At 38.2% G+C, this 20,691-nt stretch overlaps 1 protein-coding gene across 1 annotated transcript; it reads left to right on the top strand.

Moving 5' to 3' along the window:
• The first annotated feature begins 1,198 nt into the window (after nucleotides 1-1,198).
• On the top strand, nucleotides 1,199-19,225 carry LOC135577526 (uncharacterized). Its single transcript, XM_065047660.1, has 14 exons — nucleotides 1,199-1,344; nucleotides 1,501-1,600; nucleotides 2,989-3,055; nucleotides 4,585-4,649; nucleotides 5,835-5,862; nucleotides 7,166-7,221; nucleotides 8,135-8,174; nucleotides 10,991-11,052; nucleotides 12,233-12,325; nucleotides 13,072-13,153; nucleotides 14,086-15,665; nucleotides 16,208-16,271; nucleotides 17,450-17,537; nucleotides 18,539-19,225. The coding sequence occupies exons 1-14, from the start codon at nucleotides 1,310-1,312 to the stop codon at nucleotides 18,600-18,602; spliced, it is 2,424 nt and encodes an 807-aa protein (XP_064903732.1). The 5' UTR covers nucleotides 1,199-1,309; the 3' UTR covers nucleotides 18,603-19,225.
• The last annotated feature ends 1,466 nt before the right edge of the window (nucleotides 19,226-20,691 follow it).

The following is a 20,691-nucleotide window of genomic DNA, read 5'->3' as shown; positions in this document are numbered from 1 at the left end:
CTCTGAACCTGGAAAAAGGTGGTTAAGTTCTATGTAAAAAGTTATGAAACTTGCTTATGAAGTTATATTGACAGAGGGAACTAACATTTGAAGGGTTAACTAAACTTATAATGGGTGCCTACTAACGAGCTAACACTTTAAGGCTTAGTCACACAATAAATGCTTAGTTTAGAGCTTTATGTTAAGAAGAACAGAACCCCATCGAATGCCAAGATAAGAAGTTTTACTGCACTTAGCTGTAAACTTGAGGAGACAAGATAACGAAGATTTACAGCAAAAGGGGGAGCCAGTCTGGTTTCATTCAACTTGGCAGCTTGGGTCCCAGTCAATTTAACATAATGAGCCAAAGGTAAAAAGTTCACTGTGATGAAGCTGAAGGAGCCTTCATCCAAAGACCCCCAAAGACCCCTCCTCAAATTCACCAAGTGGCACTGCGCAGGCGCAACAGGGGAGGGTCTATGAAAATGGTTATCTGAGACTCATTTTAATCAGAAGCAGGGAAAGGTTATGAATATGTATAGGTGTTCCTGGGGTCATTATGAATATGTAATACCTTACTGTATTTAAGCACACTTCTTATTGTTTAAAGGTGTGCGTGTTGGGCGGAGCGAATCCCCCGTGCACCCAGCGCTGTTTTGCTTATGCTCTAATGAACACGTGTTTAAGGAATACAAGGAATTGGATTACATGTTTTTTTTTTTTTTATCCATAGAAAAAGCGTAAGTTATTTATTTCAATAGGAATTGCACTCTATGATCCTTGTGGATCACAGGACATTCTGTGATTCTGTGATTGCCCGGTCCATACCGCTCCCCAGCTGGGGGGCAGCACAGCCTGCAGATCCAGGGAGCCCCGGCTAAGCCTTGCTTAAAACAAACAAACAAAAAACAAAACAAACTCAAAACAAACAAACAAACAAACAGTTTTACATGAAGTGGCTCATGGTCTTCTTTTTTAAATATTGGCCTTTTGCCAATGGCAGGGCACCACCTTGCAGGGAAAGCAGAATTTCCTGGTCCCTGGGCCGCCACGTTCACCCCAGCAGCGTTCCCGCTGGCAGAGCTCTCCTCAGAGCACCCAACCCCACACGGCCCACGACCACTAAGCAGCGGCTACAGCCCGCAGGCGGGCCACGGCTCCAGGACCCACCCGACAGGAGGAGCCAGCGGTCGGGAAACAGCCACAAGGCCGGGACCGCCACCGCCCCCCAACCCAAGCACAGAGTTCGGCGAGCTGCGCCTGCGCCTGACCCCGCGGCCAATAGGAGCTCTAGAATCAGAATAAGAAGCGCTCCTGGCCGCGTACTCGGATGGGCTGCGGCGCCTGTGCGAGACCCAGTCAGAGGTGGGGTAGAGGCGGAGGGGGCGAGTCGGTGCGCAATTTGAATTGGCGTGGGGCGGGGTGGGAGTGTCTGACGGCGGTGGAAGTCGGGTTGGGGTCGAGGTGAGCAAACGCGCACGGCTGGGTGTGTGTGCGGAGCGGCCGCTGTCATTCCCGCAGCGCTGCGGAGGAGCCCAGCCCGTGCGCCATGTCCCTGGAGGAGTCCCTGCGTCGGAGCAACGCCCGCTTCATGGCCACCATCAACAGCATCTTGGAGAGGGTGAGGGCCGCGCGCGACGCCGCGGACGTTGGATGGCGGGAGCCGTTGGCAGCGGCTTTTTGTTTCCGTCGCCGTCCTGAGGCGGGCTTGGCGGGGACGCTCTGTCAGCGGCGCGACCTTCAGGCTGCTGCCGCCCGGCCTCGCCCCTGCCTGTCTGAGGAGCGCCGTGCGCTTTTATGGTCCCTTTTGCCGAAGTGGTGTGCGGCGGGGCCTGGCCGCCCTTGTGCGTCCGTCTGTCCGCCTCTGGCAGGCTGCCGGGCAGCGCGGCCCTCCCTGCCTGCTTCGCCTGGCGCGGTGGCCGGGCTCTCCACTCCTATCCTCCCTGGCCACCTCTTAAGTCCTGCTCTGTTAGTGCCGACACGTTCATTTTTCTTTCCGTGTGCTGATTTGCAGTAACTGGCACTGAACTCTCTTTGTTAATTAGTTACTTCTGGTGTCACAAGCTCCCGTTTTTCCTGGCTGCTGAAAGCAGCAGTTACCCGGGGCCTCACGCAGCTTCGCAGTTTGTGCTGAGCTTTGGCGTGAGTAACACTTGCATCAGGGATTGCCATTTTTTTTTTTTTTTGAACTTAGAAGTCCGAGTTGTCTTTGTAGTGCCCTTAATCCATTTTAGCTAGCATTAGATGAGGTATTTTCAAAAAAATTACAGACAGAAGTGAAACTCCCTCCACAAATCCTCCTTACTTCAGAGCTATTTTCTGCTAAAGATGTGAGAACCATACACCTCCATCCAGAGATGCACGTATTTATTCAGGGATGTCAGCTTTGCAGTTCAGATAAATGGTTTGTGTTAATGTCTAGGTGCTGGCATAAGGCTATATATATATATATATATTTATATATAAGGCCATATTTACATACAAAGCACCTATTACCATATCAATAAACATTCTTTGGAACCACTCTGACAGCAGAGGTAAGAACAGGAGTTAGCCTGTTAGTACCTCAGCAATGGTTTCCAACAACTTAAAAAAAAGCCACAAGACTCTGTTTCTAGAATGTTTTCCTCATCTCGCATTAGACTGGATGACATTTTCATATGTCATGACCTGTAGGTCTCTGGTAAGTGGCTGCTTCCAGTTACGACAGAGGGAGTTTAGAAGCTCTGTAATTAAGTAACTTAACCATTTTTGAGAACTCGCTGAAGCCTCATTTTGTCAGCAACTGGCTTATGCCTTGAGATTGAACAACTCATACATATGCTTAAAATATGTGTGTTTTTTCTAGGAATTAAAGTTTTGAGGTTGCTAACGTCAGCCAATAGAGCAGCATGTGGATAATTTCATGTTTTGGTCAAAACAAAATTGTGTAAAAACAATACTTAAAATGCATGTTAAAAACATCACTGCAAGCATTTATTCTAATCTTTAATGGTCCTTTTTATTTAGTATAATCATCCTTTTGAAGATGATTTACTTATCTCCATGGAAACTCTCACTTACAGTACGCCTGACGGTAAGAACTTCGTAAAGCTTCAATATTTACGTGCTGTGTATTTATACTTAGTCAAGCATGCAACTGGTGGAAGTTATATAACATTTGATGGCAGGAGATGCTGAATTTTGTACACATTGGTCTGGCCTTTCATATGTAAACTTTGAGGCATGCGTGTAATACCTGGAGATTTTCTTTATATGCACCATTTTGGTCTATCGCGTGCTCTGTTTTAGACAACAGAAAAGAGTTATTAGCAAAGTTCAGGATAACAATGGTTAATATTTAGATGACTTGTAAGAAGAAGAATCAAAGTGAAGAAGACTGAGAGGAAACAAAGGATTGACACCTTCCTGTGTAACCTCATCTAGGTGTTCCTGCTCCAGCAGGGGGATTGGACTAGATGATCTTTTGAGGTTCTTTCCAATCCCTAATATTCTGTGATTCTGTGAATGGAGGTATTGGCAGGAAGTTGATACACATGAATGGACTGTGTAATTTCCTTTCAGCTTAGTATTCTGAAAGCTGCTCTGATAAGTTTCTCTTAAGTCAAATGCCAGGGGGAGCTGGGTGGATAGTCTCTTTAACTTTTCATTGAATCTTTCAGTGGTTAGCATAAATCTGTACCACGTTGTGCTATGTCATATTTTTCCAGTTTTCATTATAAATGTTGATCCATTACAGAGTTGACAAGGCTTATGGAGAGTTTATTGGGGCAAAAAAAAACCCTGTTGTTCTAAAATACTTTGCTTGGGGTTTTAGTAGGACTTATGACTTAGCGTCTTGGTGGCTTTACAGGGAAATGAAATGTTCTACCAGTTGTTATTATCACTGAAGTGATAATTATGTTTCCTAAGTCACTTTATCAATTCTTGTAAAGTAGAACTTACCACACCTACACGTGATGTACTACCACAGTACCAAGCCTTATCTAATCATTGCACCAAATATGATTTACCTTTTAAAGGCTTTTACAGACTGGGAAAATTGCATTTCATAGCATTTTGTATACGTTGTCCATCAAGAGAAGGAAAGGGTGGCATACAGCACTGTAATTCACAACTGTTGATTTGTAAAGGCTGGCTTATACTTTTGGTTTACTAACCTCTATTCAGTATGGAATTAATATGGATCTCAGTCCTGTCAAGCCTTAACTATGGCTTTAACTAACGTCAGAAACCATGTAGTCAGCATGCATTCAATAAAATTATAAGCGTAAAATATTTTGCTTTTTTTTTCCCCTCTTCATGGCATGTGCGGCTGTAATGCTCCTTGGATTTTAGCTTAGTGTTGTTAGACTTAGCATGTGATTTTTTTGTTGTTTTGTTTTGCCTGACTTCTCAATTAACTTAGAATTACAATTTTCTCTTGGCTTGTTTACCTGCGAGTTTTTGCTTCTACAATTGTATTGGAGGCTGTTCAGATTTGATAATGTGTTGTTACTATGTAATATGTTCTTCCTAAATGTTTATGTTTGTTAGAATGATACTGGGTATATATAGTGCTATAAGAAAAGCTGTGTTTATACTGATCTCTCTTGTTATTTCTAGGACCAAAATCATGGGAGGATGTGTCAACCGAGGACCTTAGAAAATGGCAGGAGGAAGTAGTTGAGGTAGCTATTAATGTAGTCCTACTATGCAGTTTGTAGTAAGGTTTCTTTTTCCTTAATATATAATATCTATAGGAATAAATTCAAATTTTGCTGTGCCATATCATATTTGCAAGAGGTATTAATCAATTACTTCAACATCTGCCTTAAAATAGGGGTTTAGGATAAATTGGTTAGGACTGTCAGATGAGACAGACTAAAATAGATGACCATTTACCAGTGCTAAGCACCACTAGTAAACCTGGAAAAAATAAATATGATTTTTTTTTTACGTCCTGGCTGATGGGAATGTGTACTTTTGGATCTCATCAGAACATTGTCATTGAAGTTAACAAGCATTGAATCAATTGATCTTGGTTCAGGTAATCAGCTCTTCAATTCCAGAGGTTTTACTGGTTTCATCATTAGATTTTTTGTTTTTTTTCCCTGCAAAATAATGCTACAGTAATTAAAGTACCTTTGCAGTCTCAGCACTTGCTGTCTTTGCCAGACTAAAGCCATTACTGTTGTGTGATCTGTATTTTTTTATTCTGAGTACTTACATTGAACAAGCAGTTACTTCTTTTACTATTTCCTGAACTCCCTCTTAAGAACTTAACAGTGAATTTATTCTAAATCTCAGTGTTTCTGCCATAACTGCCAAAAGACACCTTGTTGCTACGTTCCTAATATCTGCCTAAAAAGCTAAGTTATGTGGTGTGCCTTGGTAGTTAACACAGAAGCTGTTTGGAACCCCACAGAGTGAGGGGACAAGGGGTAAAATTCAGTCTTGGGCAACAAGAGAGTATCTAATGGAGAGAGCAAAGGGGCTGTATTTCCCTTTCCTTTTCCACTCCTGGGTAATACCTTGTGCATCATCTACTAATCCTTGCTGCACAACTTTACAGACTAAATACATTAAGGACTGTAAGAGGAATTATCTGTCTTAGCATGGGCCAAGGTAGCTAAAGCTTACATCGTTGTAGCGATTTTAACAGCAATAGTGTGACAAGAAGTAAGTGATCAGGTAACTTTTAACATGTATTGTATTTGTGGCTTTTCTCATCAGGCCGTGGGAAACCTGATGGAAACGGAATTATTATTTAGGAAGTGCCTAGTTGTGAGATGTACCAAAGTAAACAAAGGCATCCATTAATTACTATTCTAATATTCTTCTGATGTTTCTTCTTTTCCTGTTTCTAATTGCAGTGTAACAGAGGAAGTGAAAGGAATGCAGGTAAAGTGTTTAAGAAAATAAGTGCCATAGATTATCTTATCCAAAGAGTCTTGACTTAATAGAAGACATCCTGCTTTTATGCCAAACTCTCTAGGATACTCACTGTTTTTTGTGGGGGGAACCACACAAAACCAATAATGTTCATAATTAAAAGCTTCAGTAAATACATTATAATTGATATTGCTGTCATCACAAGTTGTTTAAAATAATAGCTTGTTGTTGTATATGTCAGTTTCGCCAGATGTTAATTGAATCTGAAAATTCCAGCCTGAAGTTACATGGATGTTCAGGTGGAGAGATTTGGAAGTTGCTAACTTTTTGAAATAATTAGATAAGCAGGCATATCAAAAAATGAGTGTTCAAAGAATCTCATTAAGTTGCATGATGAACTATCAAATTTAGCAGATTATTCTGTATACTGAATGAATCAGGCTGCCTGCAGGAAAAGGTTCATTAGAGACCAAGTATCACGATGAAAGTCAAATCAAGACTGCACAGCTAAGTGTAATTCTGATACTACTTAGGGTGATGTATGCCATATGAAGACTTTCTCATTGTTCTGAAAAGGTCCTGTATGTTCCAATAAAATACAAGTTTTTACTGGAATAAATGATTGGGGGGGGAAGCTGATGTGTAGTACAGCACAGATATGTTGGACTTTATATTCTTAAGGCTTTGCAGTCTTTTTTTTTTTGCTTTGGTGTTGCTTATTTCATGACATTCATCTAAGAAACCCTTAGCTGAACATCTGAGGACAAAACACAATCTAGTGTCTCAGTCTCTCTATAATCCTACCAAAAAGGTTTTCCACACAGGCTTCAGGTATACTTTGAATCAGTGTATAATTAAAACGTTGAGCTGGGAAGGGTCTGATATAAAAAGATTCAGGTGGTCCAGGCCTTTGCCTCCAGCTTTTAGAAAATATATGCCGAAGGGTCTGAAAACTACAAAAAATGACTGGTTACAATCTGTGCTACAAGTCGTAAAGTAAGCATCCAGCAGTGAACCCTTTTTTTAGTGACAGTCTTGAGTAGGTTAAACATAGCTGCTTAGCACATGTACTATTTTTATTATTTGAGTCACATGCATTCAGTCATGCTGTATTTGACTATAACTTTGTTCTGTCACTTATCTGCTCTTTGTATCAGTCCTATGTAAGTTCTCCATTTGCAAAATGTCAATGTTAAATATTTTTCCAAGTAAGAGTATATATAAATGATGAATTAATGAGTTCGGGTATAATATTGGTCTGTGTCTTATCAAATTGAAATAGAATTATTTTGTTCCTCCTGTGCTTGCTAAGAAATGTCAAAGCAAGATAACAGTGATTTTGAGGATGGACATTCAACGGGACATCAGGTATGGGCACCCCATTCCGTCTACTGTTACAAACCCTCTTTAGGAAAAGTATTTATGTACTCAAAAGTTGAGAAAATAATCATGAACAGGTGATCCTGTACTATACCTACAGATTTTTAAAGGCCTGCTCATTGCTAAATTGAATCATTTTGTTCTCCTTAAGTAAGAACTTCTGAAAAAAAAATAAAAAATAAAAATGAGGTCTTAAAGTATTTTGCTGCAGTTCCACTGCAGCTCTTCAAATTTTTAGATACCTTATTAAACAATTGTTTTGTAGTTCCCCGCATGTAGTTGCATTATTTTAGGAAACATGTGTCTTTACTTGCTAGGTACACAGAATCATAGAATCATTTTGGTTGGAAAAGGCCCTCGAGATCATTGTGTCCAACCATTAACCTAACTCTGTCACTAAACCATGTCCTTAAGAAGTTCATCTACACATCTTTTGAATGCTTCCGGGAATGGTGACTCCACCACTTCCCTGGGCAGCCTGACAACCCTTTCTGTGAAGAATTTTTTCCTAATATCCAACCTAAACCTCCCCTGGGACAACTTGAGGCCATTTCCTCTTGTCCTATCACTTGTTACCTGGGAGAAGAGACCAACACACTCCATGCAACAGCCTCCTTTCAGGGTTGTAGAGAGCGATAAGGTCTCCCCTCAGCCTCCTTTTCTCCAGGCTAAACAGCCCCAGTTCCCTCAGCCGCTCCTCATCAGACTTGTGCTCCAGACCCCTCGCCAGCTTCGTCACCCTCCTCTGCACTCTCTCCAGCACCCCCATGTTTTTCTTGTAGTGAGGGGCCCAAAACTGAGCACAGTATTCAAGGTGGGGCCTCACCAGTGCTGAATACAACAGACTGGTTAATATAGCTTATGCTACCAGGTCTTAAAATTCCTTTAATGTTCTTTTAAGGAATCTCCTGAGACCTCTGGTGTGAATACATCTGATACAGGTGGGTGTTTTCATTTACTTTTTAGATATTTTTTTTTGCTTTTTGAAACTTGTATTACTCATGATCTGATATACTCATACTCTGGTATATATTAGGTGCTTCACACGCATAGCTGTCACCAAGGCAGATGATTGCTTCCTTCTTGAGGGAAAACAGAAAATAGCAATCATCTGAAATTTGTCCTCCTGTCATTTGAGAGTGTAATTTCAAATATGTATTTGAATGATAAAATAATTTCTGCAAAGTTAGAAAATGTAACCTTGTGTTTTCTCAACCCGTGTAGTGAAATACAGGAAACGAATTTCAGAGGCGTCTGTAGCTTAGCTGCTTTAAGTGTCCTTTGTGTCTTTTGCACTCATGGGATAAATGAGTGATGCAGTTCAGACTCTGGTAGCTTCATAGCAGTGTGCGATAATATGATTATCCACTCCTCCTCCTCCTCCTCCTCCTCTTGTAAATCTTCTATGAAGAGACTGGAGAGGATTTATTTTTGTGTGTGTGTGTTTGGGTTTTTTTAATATACAAAAGGTTAGCAATAGGACATGCCAACTCTTAAGAAAAAAGAGTATTTCTAGCTGCTTTAGCTAAAATTTTAGTTTTAGCAGGTTTTTTCCATCTTTAGTATTCATTCAGAGACACTTCTTAGCGAAGGCAGTGTTTCTTCCAGGTTTTATACAGTACTTTTGTTCTGAAAGTATGCGAAGCCTATCAACAGCAGGTACAAATAAACCAAACAGCTCTCACCTGTACATGAAAGTATTGGTCTTCCCTTAATTGGGAAAATTATTAGGTCTACCTCCTTTGGTTTCACAGGAAGTAGCACAGCAAATTATAGTGATATCTGAACAATTCCCTGTATCTATTAGGGTAGTATCACAGAATAATTAATTTGGAGAGAAAGGGGAAAGTTCAATCTGCGTTGTATATTTATCTAAGTGTATTCAAGTTCAGAAGATTGTATCAAAGTCAAAACTTAATAATTACAGTTACCTCCCTACTAATATGTTCAATTCTTCTGTAAGATATCTCTTTTAGGTAGTGATATATCCTTTAGATGACATTGTATTGAGTGCATTTCCAGTGAAATAACTTCCTGTATTATTGGTCAAATTTTTCAGAGAGAAAGGTGGAAGTTTTCATTTTTCCTCTCTCTCCTGCACTTGAGCATCAAAGGTGTTCCTGAATTTCCCGTTTGGCCCTTAAAAACACTTCAGGGATCCCTGGAGCAGATACTTGATTTTTTTTTCTGTTTTGTGCTGTGCCGTGATCCTCTGCTAATAACGTTCTAGTGATTTGAAGTATGATTGACAATACATTGAAAACATATTTAAAATTACACTTTTGTGATGTTTCACACCTAGAAGGATATTCAGTTTGTATGCAGATCAACTTGTTGTATGATACAACCTATTTCTAAGAACTTGTAATTGACATGATGGAGTCAACCATTCTTGGACACTTGAGTTACCTTTATACAAGAACCTCTCATTTCTATAGCAGTCTAGTAATTTCTGACCGTTTAGGGAGCAGTGTGCCAGATTTGTGCCCAGTTCTACTGGATAAAGAATACTGAATGGCAGAAAGCGAGTATCAGCTGTTAGAGCAGCAATTGGAGGCTGAAACTTTTCCAGATGATAACATTAACATTTTCACTGCTTCCTCCACTATTGATGCTTGGTAACTGGTTTCCTGTGGATAAAGTGATAACTTTTTTTTCTTTTAGTCATGTGGGAAGAAACTTTGATAATCTGACAAGTATGGGTTTCAGTTCTAATAAAACAATTCTGCTGGGGTCAGGTAAACTGTCAAAGACGACCCTCCGTTTGCTCAACATTTTCACCAGATGATGTGAAATTGTGTTGTTTCCCACAAAGATACAGTTTCTTTCATATGTGTCTTTATTTTAGCTCTATGGCAGCAGGTGTCCACAAAGCTTTAGGTGACGACTGCAGTGACAGGGGACAAAAACGGAAGATGGGATAAGTTGGAATATATTTTCATTCGCTTTTTGATAATTTAGGGATAGTGTCAAGAGGCAGCGATGTCGTAGGTATCATAACCAGATCTTTCACTCTTTTTTTCCATTTTCAGGGGTATTCTCCTTTCCCCTTTCCCTCCCTGTGATGAACACGATCATGGGACAACGATATAACAGCCAGGGAATTTCAGAAATGAGAACTTAGAATGCAGCTACATGTTTTCTGATCATGAAAGACTAAGGCTTTAGCTAGTGATGAATTGGAAGGTCTGATACACCTAGCAAAGAAATGCTTTATTGTGTTTCATTCACAAACATACCACATAGAATACCTAAAAATTAAGTTGGAAGATTTGGACTTGCTTTTTAATATTATTAAGTCTGTCTTATTTCTTGCCTTGGCAGTTCTAAGGCACTCTTGACAAGAAGCAACTAGGAAAAGGAAGCATAGTAGAAGGTCCTCACTGTCTTTGTTGGGAAATTTAGGAATGTAGTAGGAAATAAGTGGGAATGATACCTTAATTAATAGTGAATCTTGCCGTTCAGTACTTAGAAAATATTTCCCATCTGAAATTGTTAGCGTAAATCTTGAAGAACTGGTTGCAAACAAGTTATCTCCACTCTTTGTTCCACTCATGCCACTTAGGACTCTGTAAGCCATGCTTTTAAATTTGACTTGAAATGGAAAGGTAATACAGATAAACAGTTTTAGTGTAGAAAAGAGTTTTCTAAAATGAAACCTGTTAGCAAATGAGTCATACAGGGTGTGTTTAAAAACATTTCTGGTTTGGTTTTGAGTTCAACTAGGTTTTATTTAGTATTTATTTTCAAATTGTAGGTGAAGAAAGTGATACCGATACAGTTTCAGTAAGAAGAAAATTTCGAGACGTTCACTTACAGGTAAAAATTTCTGATGTCTAACGCAACGGAATAATTTTATGTTCAATAGACGTGATTGAATTATTTGAATAGCTTACATATGCCTGTGGTGTTGATGCAGTCAGCAGAAGACTCCATGTAGCCTGCATATTAATGTGTTTTTTCAGCAAGTATAACAAGAGAGAGGTTCAATAAATAATGTCATGAAGGCCAATATGAAGTAATATGTTGTCTTGGTATTATTAGTATACCAGAGAAAGCAATACAATGTATTGCATAGAACAGGCAACTCTGAGAAAGGCTACGATAGGTATGGAAAAAGAATAACCAGATGAATCACAAAATGAAAAAACTTATAAAAATATGGTCATTCACCTGAGAGCCTAACATAAACAAGTAACATGGTGTTTTGTTTTAAAAAAATAAATAAATAAATCTGAGATAATGGCTACCATAACAAAAGCAGACTGGAATATCCTGCTGTTGTTTCCCAAACTAGACTATGGGCTACCCAGAGCAGTTACACTGATGCGGAGAAGTACAACACACATTGTGTGTGTGCAGCCATACTAATCCTGTGTTCTGCTTGCTCAAATACCAATTACGAAAACTGAATTTACTGTCCTTGCTTGTTCAGCATAGTGCTAGGCATTGTCATGTCTCTGACAACAACTAATACAAACCACTTCAGAAAGCAAGAGTTTCACTAATGGAAAACATTTGCTGTTTATCACCAAATGCTTTTAGATTTTACATAGAGGTGAATTACAGAGTAGGCCTTAATTTGTATATGAACTCAGGGAATACTAATAATATATATATAAAGATTTGCAGCTGTAATTACCAGTGATTTGTAACCTAACACTAGGACTCTTTTTTTTTTTTCTTTGTTGTTTGGGGTTTTGGGGGTTTGTATTTATCAGTAGGTCTTCTGAGGCAGTGTGTGCTTTTTGCTGCATCAAGAAACTAGCTATTTATCTCTTTTTTTTTTTTTTTTTAATATGTCTTCACATAGGGTTCCCTCTTGGGCTATTTTTAGCATAAAATGTATTCATTAAAAATAAGTTCATGCAGGTTGGGTATCCTCATCTGAATAACAGTAGTTTGAAACAAATCTAAGTAATGTTGTTTGGGTTTGTCAGTGTCAGTATCTTCTGTGTTTTGAATTTAACTTTTTTGTTTTTTCTCCTCCCCCACTAAGAATCTGCATGTACGTGATGGGAAAATACAAGAGAAAGTAAAAGTGGATGTGATAGTTCAAGACAATGTTAGAAAAATTCCCGGATGGATTATGGTAACATATTTCACCTGTTCTAAGTTATTAGCTAAGTAGAATAAAGTAAGAGCTCTCTAACTGTGCAGCACCATGAATTCTAATACAACTTCTCTGCTGTTCTATCATTGTTCCTCTCTTGCTTGCTAATTACATAAATATCACAGCATCTCAGGTCTCTGACAGCAATGACTTGTAAGAAACAGTGCAGACTACATCCATTTTTTTTTTTTTTTCTACTTTGTTCTTTGAACCCTGAGGTGTGAGTTGATCCTCACTTCAGTAAGTTTTCTGAAAAGCCTAAATTTGAAGGTTGTAGAGAAAAAGGGAGTTTTAGCTTTATTTTGGGTTTGGGGATAAGGGAGATTAGGGGCACGAAGGATTCTGTTACATGGTATGGCTTCTGTTTCCTACTCAAGTTGCCAGGGATGTATAAATTATCCAGGTGTATATATACATATATGTATATATCTCCATGTATGGATTCTCATATTTGGGAAAGGGATTAAACTATGACACATAATGTAGAATTTGCAAAAATAAATAGCCATTCCAAGATTAAACTGCTAACTCTTAAAAATTGTTACTGAAGTCTGACTAGACATTTCCTTCCTTGTCTGAAACTTACGAAGGCCCTTAGGACCATAACTATACAGGACCTATTATAGTAAGGAGAGAGTAGGAGAAGTCACACATAAGGTTTGGTTGTTACTTCTAATGTGCAAAAAATTGAGGATATTAGAGTGTGTCTTCTGTTTGTTTTTCAGAGAGAATGTCAAGGCTCATCAAAAGGTCTGCATTTAGCTTCACCAGTGCAAGAACTGATTGGTACAGCTAAATCTTTTGGAGGTTGGTCAAATATTTTAGTTACAAAACATGTTTCTATTAAAATTTATTAGAAATATTTAATGTATTGAAAACACAGAGGCACTGTTTATCCAACAGTAAAGTTCAACGGACTGGATTCTTGAAGAGAAGACAGACATGATTTTGCTTATGGCAAAATGTGTTTGAAAAAATAGAAAATAAATAACTTGTATACATAAAAGCAGCTTTTCTTAAATAGCCCCAGGAAAAAAGAAAATGCATAGTTACAAAATTCAGAAGCATTACGCTCCATTAAATGAAAGCGTAGTTTTTTGTTTCTGGAATGTCATGAATGGCTTTGGGTTGGCTGGTAACTGGTACTCCAAGTGGTACTTTACTAGTAAACTTCCTTTTTTCAGAAGTTCTCCAGACTTGATGCAAACCTAAAATAGAATTTTGGTGTAAATACTTCAAGCCTAACAACTACAAAAAGCATTATGTTAATCATGCTTTGTGGCAAGCAAAGCTGCGCTGGTACTAGCCAACTACAATGCTTTAAAGTAATATAAAAATAGAGTAACAAAACCTGTTGGATAAGGCTGTTCCTTCTGATCAGAAATCACGAAGAGCAAAGCAGTCTTCCTCTACAATGAAAACATTTTAGATCTCTGTCTATCTATCTATCAAGCTATTTTAAGATGGGGGGAGGGGCTCCAACACATCTCCTTTTTTCTGTCTTCTGTAGTCTGTGAAATCAATATGGTTAGGAAAAACCTTTTATTTTTTTCTTCCTAATAGATTGTATGTTAATAATCCATTTAGCCTGGCAAAAAAAGCTTAATGAAATATGCTATTACAGTAAGGCTTGTTTCTAAGTCATATACATTAGTGGAAGTGCCCTAATAGATTTGGGGCTTTTTTTCTTCTTCTTCTTGTTTTGTTTTGTCATTAATTTGGTTGGGTTTTTTTAATAGGCAACCAAGCTGCTGTTTGCAGAAGGAAAGTAGAATTGTCAAATGAATGTTCTTCATCCAGACCTCCACAGTTAGGATTTTCTGATGTTCCCATATCAACAAAGACAATCACCATACCCAGGCATCAGACTTCCCCAGAACTGAATAAAACTTGGTGTGATAGTATCTTGGAAGAATACCAGTCTGCAGATGAGGGATGCTCCTGGAGCAATGTAACTCTTGCAGACTTGTATCCAGGGATGTTAGAGTTACTTACAAGGCTCATGACAAAGCAGACTCGGAGAAAAGAGTCAAAATACATGTTTGGACAATTAAGGCACAGAAGACACCCTTCTGGAAGACCAAAGCTCAATGTCACCTTAGTCAAAATAAGAGGGTTCAGACCTCCTAAACTGAAGCGAGCACAGCCTAGCATATGCAGCAGTAGACATGAAGACATCCAGAATCAAACTTTTGGAAATGAGAATAGAGAACTTCGTGATGACAAGAGGTCCATTAATAATTTGTCTGGTGTGGTACCTTATTCTTACATTGATACAAATGAAATCAAAATGGACTGCTCTGACTCAAGTTTAGTACCTAGAAAAGGCCCAAAAGTCTCCAAACGGACTGTTTTTCCTGATGTTATAACTACAATGGGAGAGACGTTTCTAGTTGAAGATGAGTTACAGACTACTGTCTCACTTAATCCAAAATGTAAAGAAAGTGAAAAATGTGCTTACCAGTGTCCTTCAGAATACTGTTTTATAACGTCTGCTGCCAGTTCAGGGTCAACAGGACTTCATCCGGTAAAAGAGAGTAAAACTCAAAAAAATTACTTTTCTTGTGGTGATACCTCAGAGTTGTGTTCATCTACTTGCAGTTCCTATGGCAATAGTCATGCTTTTACAACTGTCGCAAACTGTTCTCTTGCAAGAGCATCAAATACTTTACTCATAAATCCCAAAAAAATAACTTCTGAAAGACAAATTCCTTTCGAGCACAAGCACTTATTTTCCTTGATGTCTACAAAGCGGAGTCCTTCAAAGATGCCCCAGAAATACAATGATGCATTTGAAAAGCTCTACTACAAGCTGTGTCCCCAAGAAATCCAAAAGCCTTTGACATTGACAAGATCTCTTGCAAATTCACAGAACCTTGAAGATAAAGGAAGATTAGTGAAGAGTAATTTAAGTCATTCTGTGAGGTCCCATACACAGTGTGATAGAGAATTTGACAGGATCTATGAGCAATTGTGTAGTGGGGGTGTTCCAAAACTTCCTGGGTTTCAGAGAGCTTCAAATTTAAAGAAGTATGGAGGAGTACAGATGTCTGAAACTGTAAATGCTCTGGTTAACTCGCCTGTTCAAACTTTATCTGCATCTCCCAGAGTTAAAAGACTGGGGAATTTCCAAAACGATCCTCTTTGTTCACCAGTAAAGCGACTGAGAGGTATACCGGAACGTTATCTATCTTCAACAAAATGTGAACAGATTGCTCACAGAAGAAACGCTGAACTTCAGACCGACGGCATGAGGTTTTTGAACCCATACATTGTCAGTAACCCCAGCATTTTTGACAGTCACAACTGCCAGAGTCAGGTACTAAAGGACCTTGTAAAACAATAATATTGTGCAATCTTTGATATTTGGAAAGGGGCTTAAAAATAGATTAGAGCTGGAAGCTTTTTAAGCAAGTGGCAGCTTACTTCTTGTGCTATCTGGTCAGTAGAGTTGTTTTACATCTTTGGGTTTTGGGGGATTTTAATTTGCTAAAATATAAGTCGTATCAGGTCTCCTGGATCATGTGAGGAAGTTCACTATATTTAATAACCTTGAAAGTGGTTATACAATGCTCAATAATAGATTGTGTTTTAATAGACTGTGTCACTGGTTTAAATAATCTCAGACAGTGAGCCTGTTAATTAAGGTGGTGTCCTTCTGAAATGATAACACTTTGTAGGTGAACGAATTGAGGCGAACCAATTAAACTTTACCTGGTTCCACTGAAATCATTAGACTTGTTGATTTAAATATTAAATCCAGCCCTTATTTCCAGGTTCCCAGTCATTTCTTCTGAGGCAAGCTGTGACATAATACATGAGTTTTTCCATCGATGTAATCTGTTAATGCTTTATTCTCAGGGCTCTGGATTTCATGCTGCGTCAGATAAAACTTTTCTTGGTGTTCCTGGTACTTCCTTGCAAGGTTAGTTTCAGAGACTTTATGAATTACTGCTTTAGCAATCACAAGCACTTCTTCAAGGGTAGATCTACAAATCTCAATAGACCGCTGTCTAGGTGACAGCTCTTCTTCCTCAGTAACAGTTGGGTATGTTCAAGTGTTCCTTTAAGGAATCTATACAGAAAAGGGTTTTCTGAATCACATGTAAACAGCAATTTAAGAAGCTTTTCTTTAGGTTAACTGGGACTTTTCCTGCTAAAGTGTTGCTTATACCCATTGGTTTTCTCCCTTCCTTTTTTCTATTTCATTTAAAATTTGCTGTTGCTTTTACTTTACATATCTACCTGTTCAGCAGGAAATGCATACTTTATTAATCCTACACTTGAGTAACCACATGCTTTTGTTTGGATTCTTCATCTTTACAAAAACTTGCAATTGAGTTGTTGCATGCTACTGTCACTTGCTTAGGTGAGTTAGATTGTTAGCCTGGATAAAAAGGCTTTTGCTAATTCAGGACAGTAGAATTTTAGAATTTTAAAAATACACCACCAAAACTAGCTTAGTTTAAGATTCAAAAATGCTAATCTTCTGATTTTCTTTTTAAAATCTAATTTTGGTTTAAAGCATGTCTGTAACATGACATGAACTTTTTTTCCTACTAAGTAAAATGTTTGTTTTATTTTTATGAACCTTGTCATCAAGATAACAACTAACATGTAAAGGAAAATACTGAAGAAGGTGCCTTGAAATATTGTCAACTGGTATACAAGAAGAAAATAGCAGAAGAAATGTACTTCTTTGCATGTTTCTTGCCTTGTTGCATTTTCATTGCTGGTTAATTGTAAATAATTTGTTTATTTGAGGTGGACATCTGTTTATTTTGCCTTCCTCAAATTTTAACTAATTCTTTATGTATTATTTTTTTTTCTGGTATCAGCAGTTCCTTCTACGTTTTTCTAATGGCATAAGCATTTTTGCAGAAATATAGCTTATACTTAAGTACAGTGTGCAAAATGTATTGGAAAATAAGTTTTGCCAGCACCTTTTGCATTAGAATATTTTTTAAGGAAACTTGCTCATTGAAGTATGCCAGTGAAGTATTACCCATGTCTTAACAGGCTAACATTTTAACAATATACAGTAGTGTCCATGCTACTCAGCATTGTTCTTATCCTTTTCATACTACTGTTTTCTACCACCAGAATCTGGGATTGCAGGTACCAACTCTGGTTGGCCTAGTGCAGTGAAGAATTACAGCAGTCCCAGAAATGCACAGTACTGTTGCAAAAGGTAAGTTCTTCCTCAAAAAGAAAATCCAAAAGAAATTCTTGGTGCTTTACATCTATATTAAAGGTGTGGAGGCTGTTGCTTACATGTGTCCTTCTAGAATGAAAATCAGATCGGATGCTTGGGAAAGCCCAAGCTAATCAGACCTGCAGACTCAAACACTGGGAGGTAAGTGTCTGGACAAAACTAGCCAGACTTCAGCATGGCTGGCCAGTGAACGTAAGGTAGTAAGATGGCTTGACTGAATAGCTACTCTAGTCCTTCTTTCTGTTCCTTGTAGACGCATTTATTATTTTAGATATAACTCAGATGGACTGTCAGCTGACAAGCTTCCTTGGGCCTGTAGTGTGTTGTTCTTGTATATGGTTCCAAGGAGTGAAGCTCTTGTTTAATGGCTACAGAGCCCTCAGAAGTTTTATGCTTAAGCCACGTGGCAAAATGCTGCATTTGTAATGAATGGTGGTGGAAAGAAACCAGTATTGTCTTCCTGTCTCAAACTTGATAGCCTTTCTGGAGAAGGTGATTATGAGAGACGTATTTCAGAAAAAGCAATGTTCATAACTAAAACTTTTCTTGAGCTCTGTGTGACTGCTGTTGTACAGCTATAGTGCTATACTGAATTGTCAGATGTAAATCAAAATGGTTCAAAATGTGCCGTTTCTTAAGTAATATGCAAGGAAATAATTACATTCTCACTTGTATCTTTCCTTTTTAGCTATTGGTGAATACATTCCGAGCTTACATCTGGAAGTTTAAGAGATACTTATGTAATTTAGGTTAAGAGAGTAGCATTACGGAGACATTAAAATGACATAGGATGAAAAGTTTTCTCTCTAGCTGAGAGCACATAGGAATGTGGACAAGGAGTCCTGCTGCTGTTTACAGTCAAGATGTTCAGATATCTTGCTTTGATTTGTTTCAATTTCATTCTGTTCATCAGAGTTTTGGCAGGCATAGTTTTTTTGTATAATTTACTTTGTCATCTTAACAATTCTTTTCTATAGGGTATCCAGAAAATTAAGCTACACTGTGGGAAAAGATGACAAATCCCAGCAATCGCTTGGGTGACTTCCTGGTTGAAACCCACCAAGGAACATTTATGGACTGCTACAGAAAAAACTTTGCTTTATAAAGTTTGGGTTTGTTTTGTTTTTCTTTCTTCTTCCAAGAATCAGGGATGTATTTTATGTACGTGTCATGCAGTTAGTCCTGTTTTATGCTTACCTGTAATGTAAGTCTTCAGGACTGGTTCATCCCTTCTGACAGGGCGCTTAGTCCTTTGGCTTCATCAGGTATTGCAGGGAATCAGGGTTCCGTTCTATGGCAAAGTTTAAATTTTGTAGTTAGTAGTGTTTGTTCTAACAGTGTGATCAGTATTTTCTTGTTATCTGCTAATAAGCTTTGATTCTTAACATATTAGTCGTAAGATGAGAATCAAGCTCTTTTTGCTGGATTCCTGCCTGTTTGTGCTTTATAAGGGTATTGACACTACATGAAAAATTCTAAACTGGGGTGGATGATTGAAATGCAGTATTAGATGCTATGACTTGTTATATGCCTGCTATGTTAAATTTTCTACATAGCTCACAGAGTGGATTGTTCAATAAAACTTCATGTTTCAGTGAATTTGACAGTTATATTCTGTGTTCTGACAAAATATATGTTCTAAATAAAAACCCGTTCTCAACAATTATCTGCTTTCAACATTTTATTTCAGGTATGCGAATGCTCATGAGGAGTTTGTATCCCTACAGCAAATACATCAGAGTGATGTGGCTGGGTCCCACAGGTTTTCATTGCTGCATTGTTTGCCAGATAAACAGTGCCTCTGTGTTTTCAATAAATTAAATATTTGTAATGAATTTTAATAGAAACATATTTTGTAACTAAAATATTTGACCAACCTACAAAAAATTTAGCTGTACCAATCAGTTCTTGCAGTGGTGAAGCTAAATGCAGACCTTTTGACGAACCTTGAAAAACAAACAGAAGACACAATTTTTTGCTCTTTTTTCCTCAATTTTTTGCACATTAGAAGTAACAACCAAACCTTATTTGTGACTTCTACTCTCTCCTTAACTATACAGGACCTATTATAGTATGGTCCTAAGGGCCTTTGTAAGTTTCAGACAAGGAAGAAAATGTCTAGTCAGACTTCAGTAACAATTTTTAAGAGTTAGCAGTTTATTCTTGGAAAGGCTATTTATTTTTGCAACTTCTATGTTATGTGTCGTAGTTTAATCCCTTTCCCAAATATGAGAATCCATACATGGACATATATCCTTATGTATATATACACCTGGATAATCTATACATCCCTGGCAACTTGAGTAGGAAGCAGAAGCCGTACCATTTAACAGAATCCTTTGTGCCCCTAATCTCCCTTATCCCCAAACCCAAAATCAAGCTTAAACTCTCGTTTTTCTAACATGGTCTTGAACTATCACATCCACTTTTACTTTCTCTTGTATTTTCCCATCACGTACATGCAGATTCTTAGTGGGGGAGGAGAAAAAACAAAAAAGTTAAATTCAAAACACAGAAGATACTGACACTGACAAACCCAAACAACATTACTTGATTTGTTTCAAACTACTGTTATTCAGATGAGGATACCCAACCTGCATGAACTTATTTTTAATGAAGACATTTTATGCTAAAAATAGCCCAAGAGGGAACCTTATGTGAAGACATATGAAAAAAAAAAGAGATAAATAGCTAGTTTCTTGATGCAGCAAAAAGCACACACTGCCTCAGGAGACCTACTGATAAATACAAACCCCCAAAACCCCAAACAACATAGAAAAAAAAAAAAAAAAAAGAGTCCTAGTGTTAGGTTACAAATCACTGGTAATTACAGCTGCAAATCTTTATGTATATATTATTAGTATTCCCTGAGTTCATATACAAATTAAGGCCTACTCTGTAATTCACCTCTATGTAAAATCTAAAAGCATTTGGTGATAAACAGCAAATGTTTTCCATTAGTGAAACTCTTGCTTTCTGAAGTGGTTTGTATTAGTTGCTGTCAGAGACATGACAATGCCTAGCACTATGCTGAACAAGCAAGGACAGTAAATTCAGTTTTCGTAATTGGTATTTGAGCAAGCAGAACACAGGATTAGTATGGCTGCACACACACAATGTGTGTTGTACT

The sequence above is a fragment of the Columba livia genome (assembly GCF_036013475.1).
Source record: "Columba livia isolate bColLiv1 breed racing homer chromosome W unlocalized genomic scaffold, bColLiv1.pat.W.v2 SUPER_W_unloc_5, whole genome shotgun sequence".
NCBI classification, from domain to species: domain Eukaryota; kingdom Metazoa; phylum Chordata; class Aves; order Columbiformes; family Columbidae; genus Columba; species Columba livia.
Note: the sequence above shows the minus strand (reverse complement) of the source record. Positions and strands in the feature narration are given on the sequence as shown.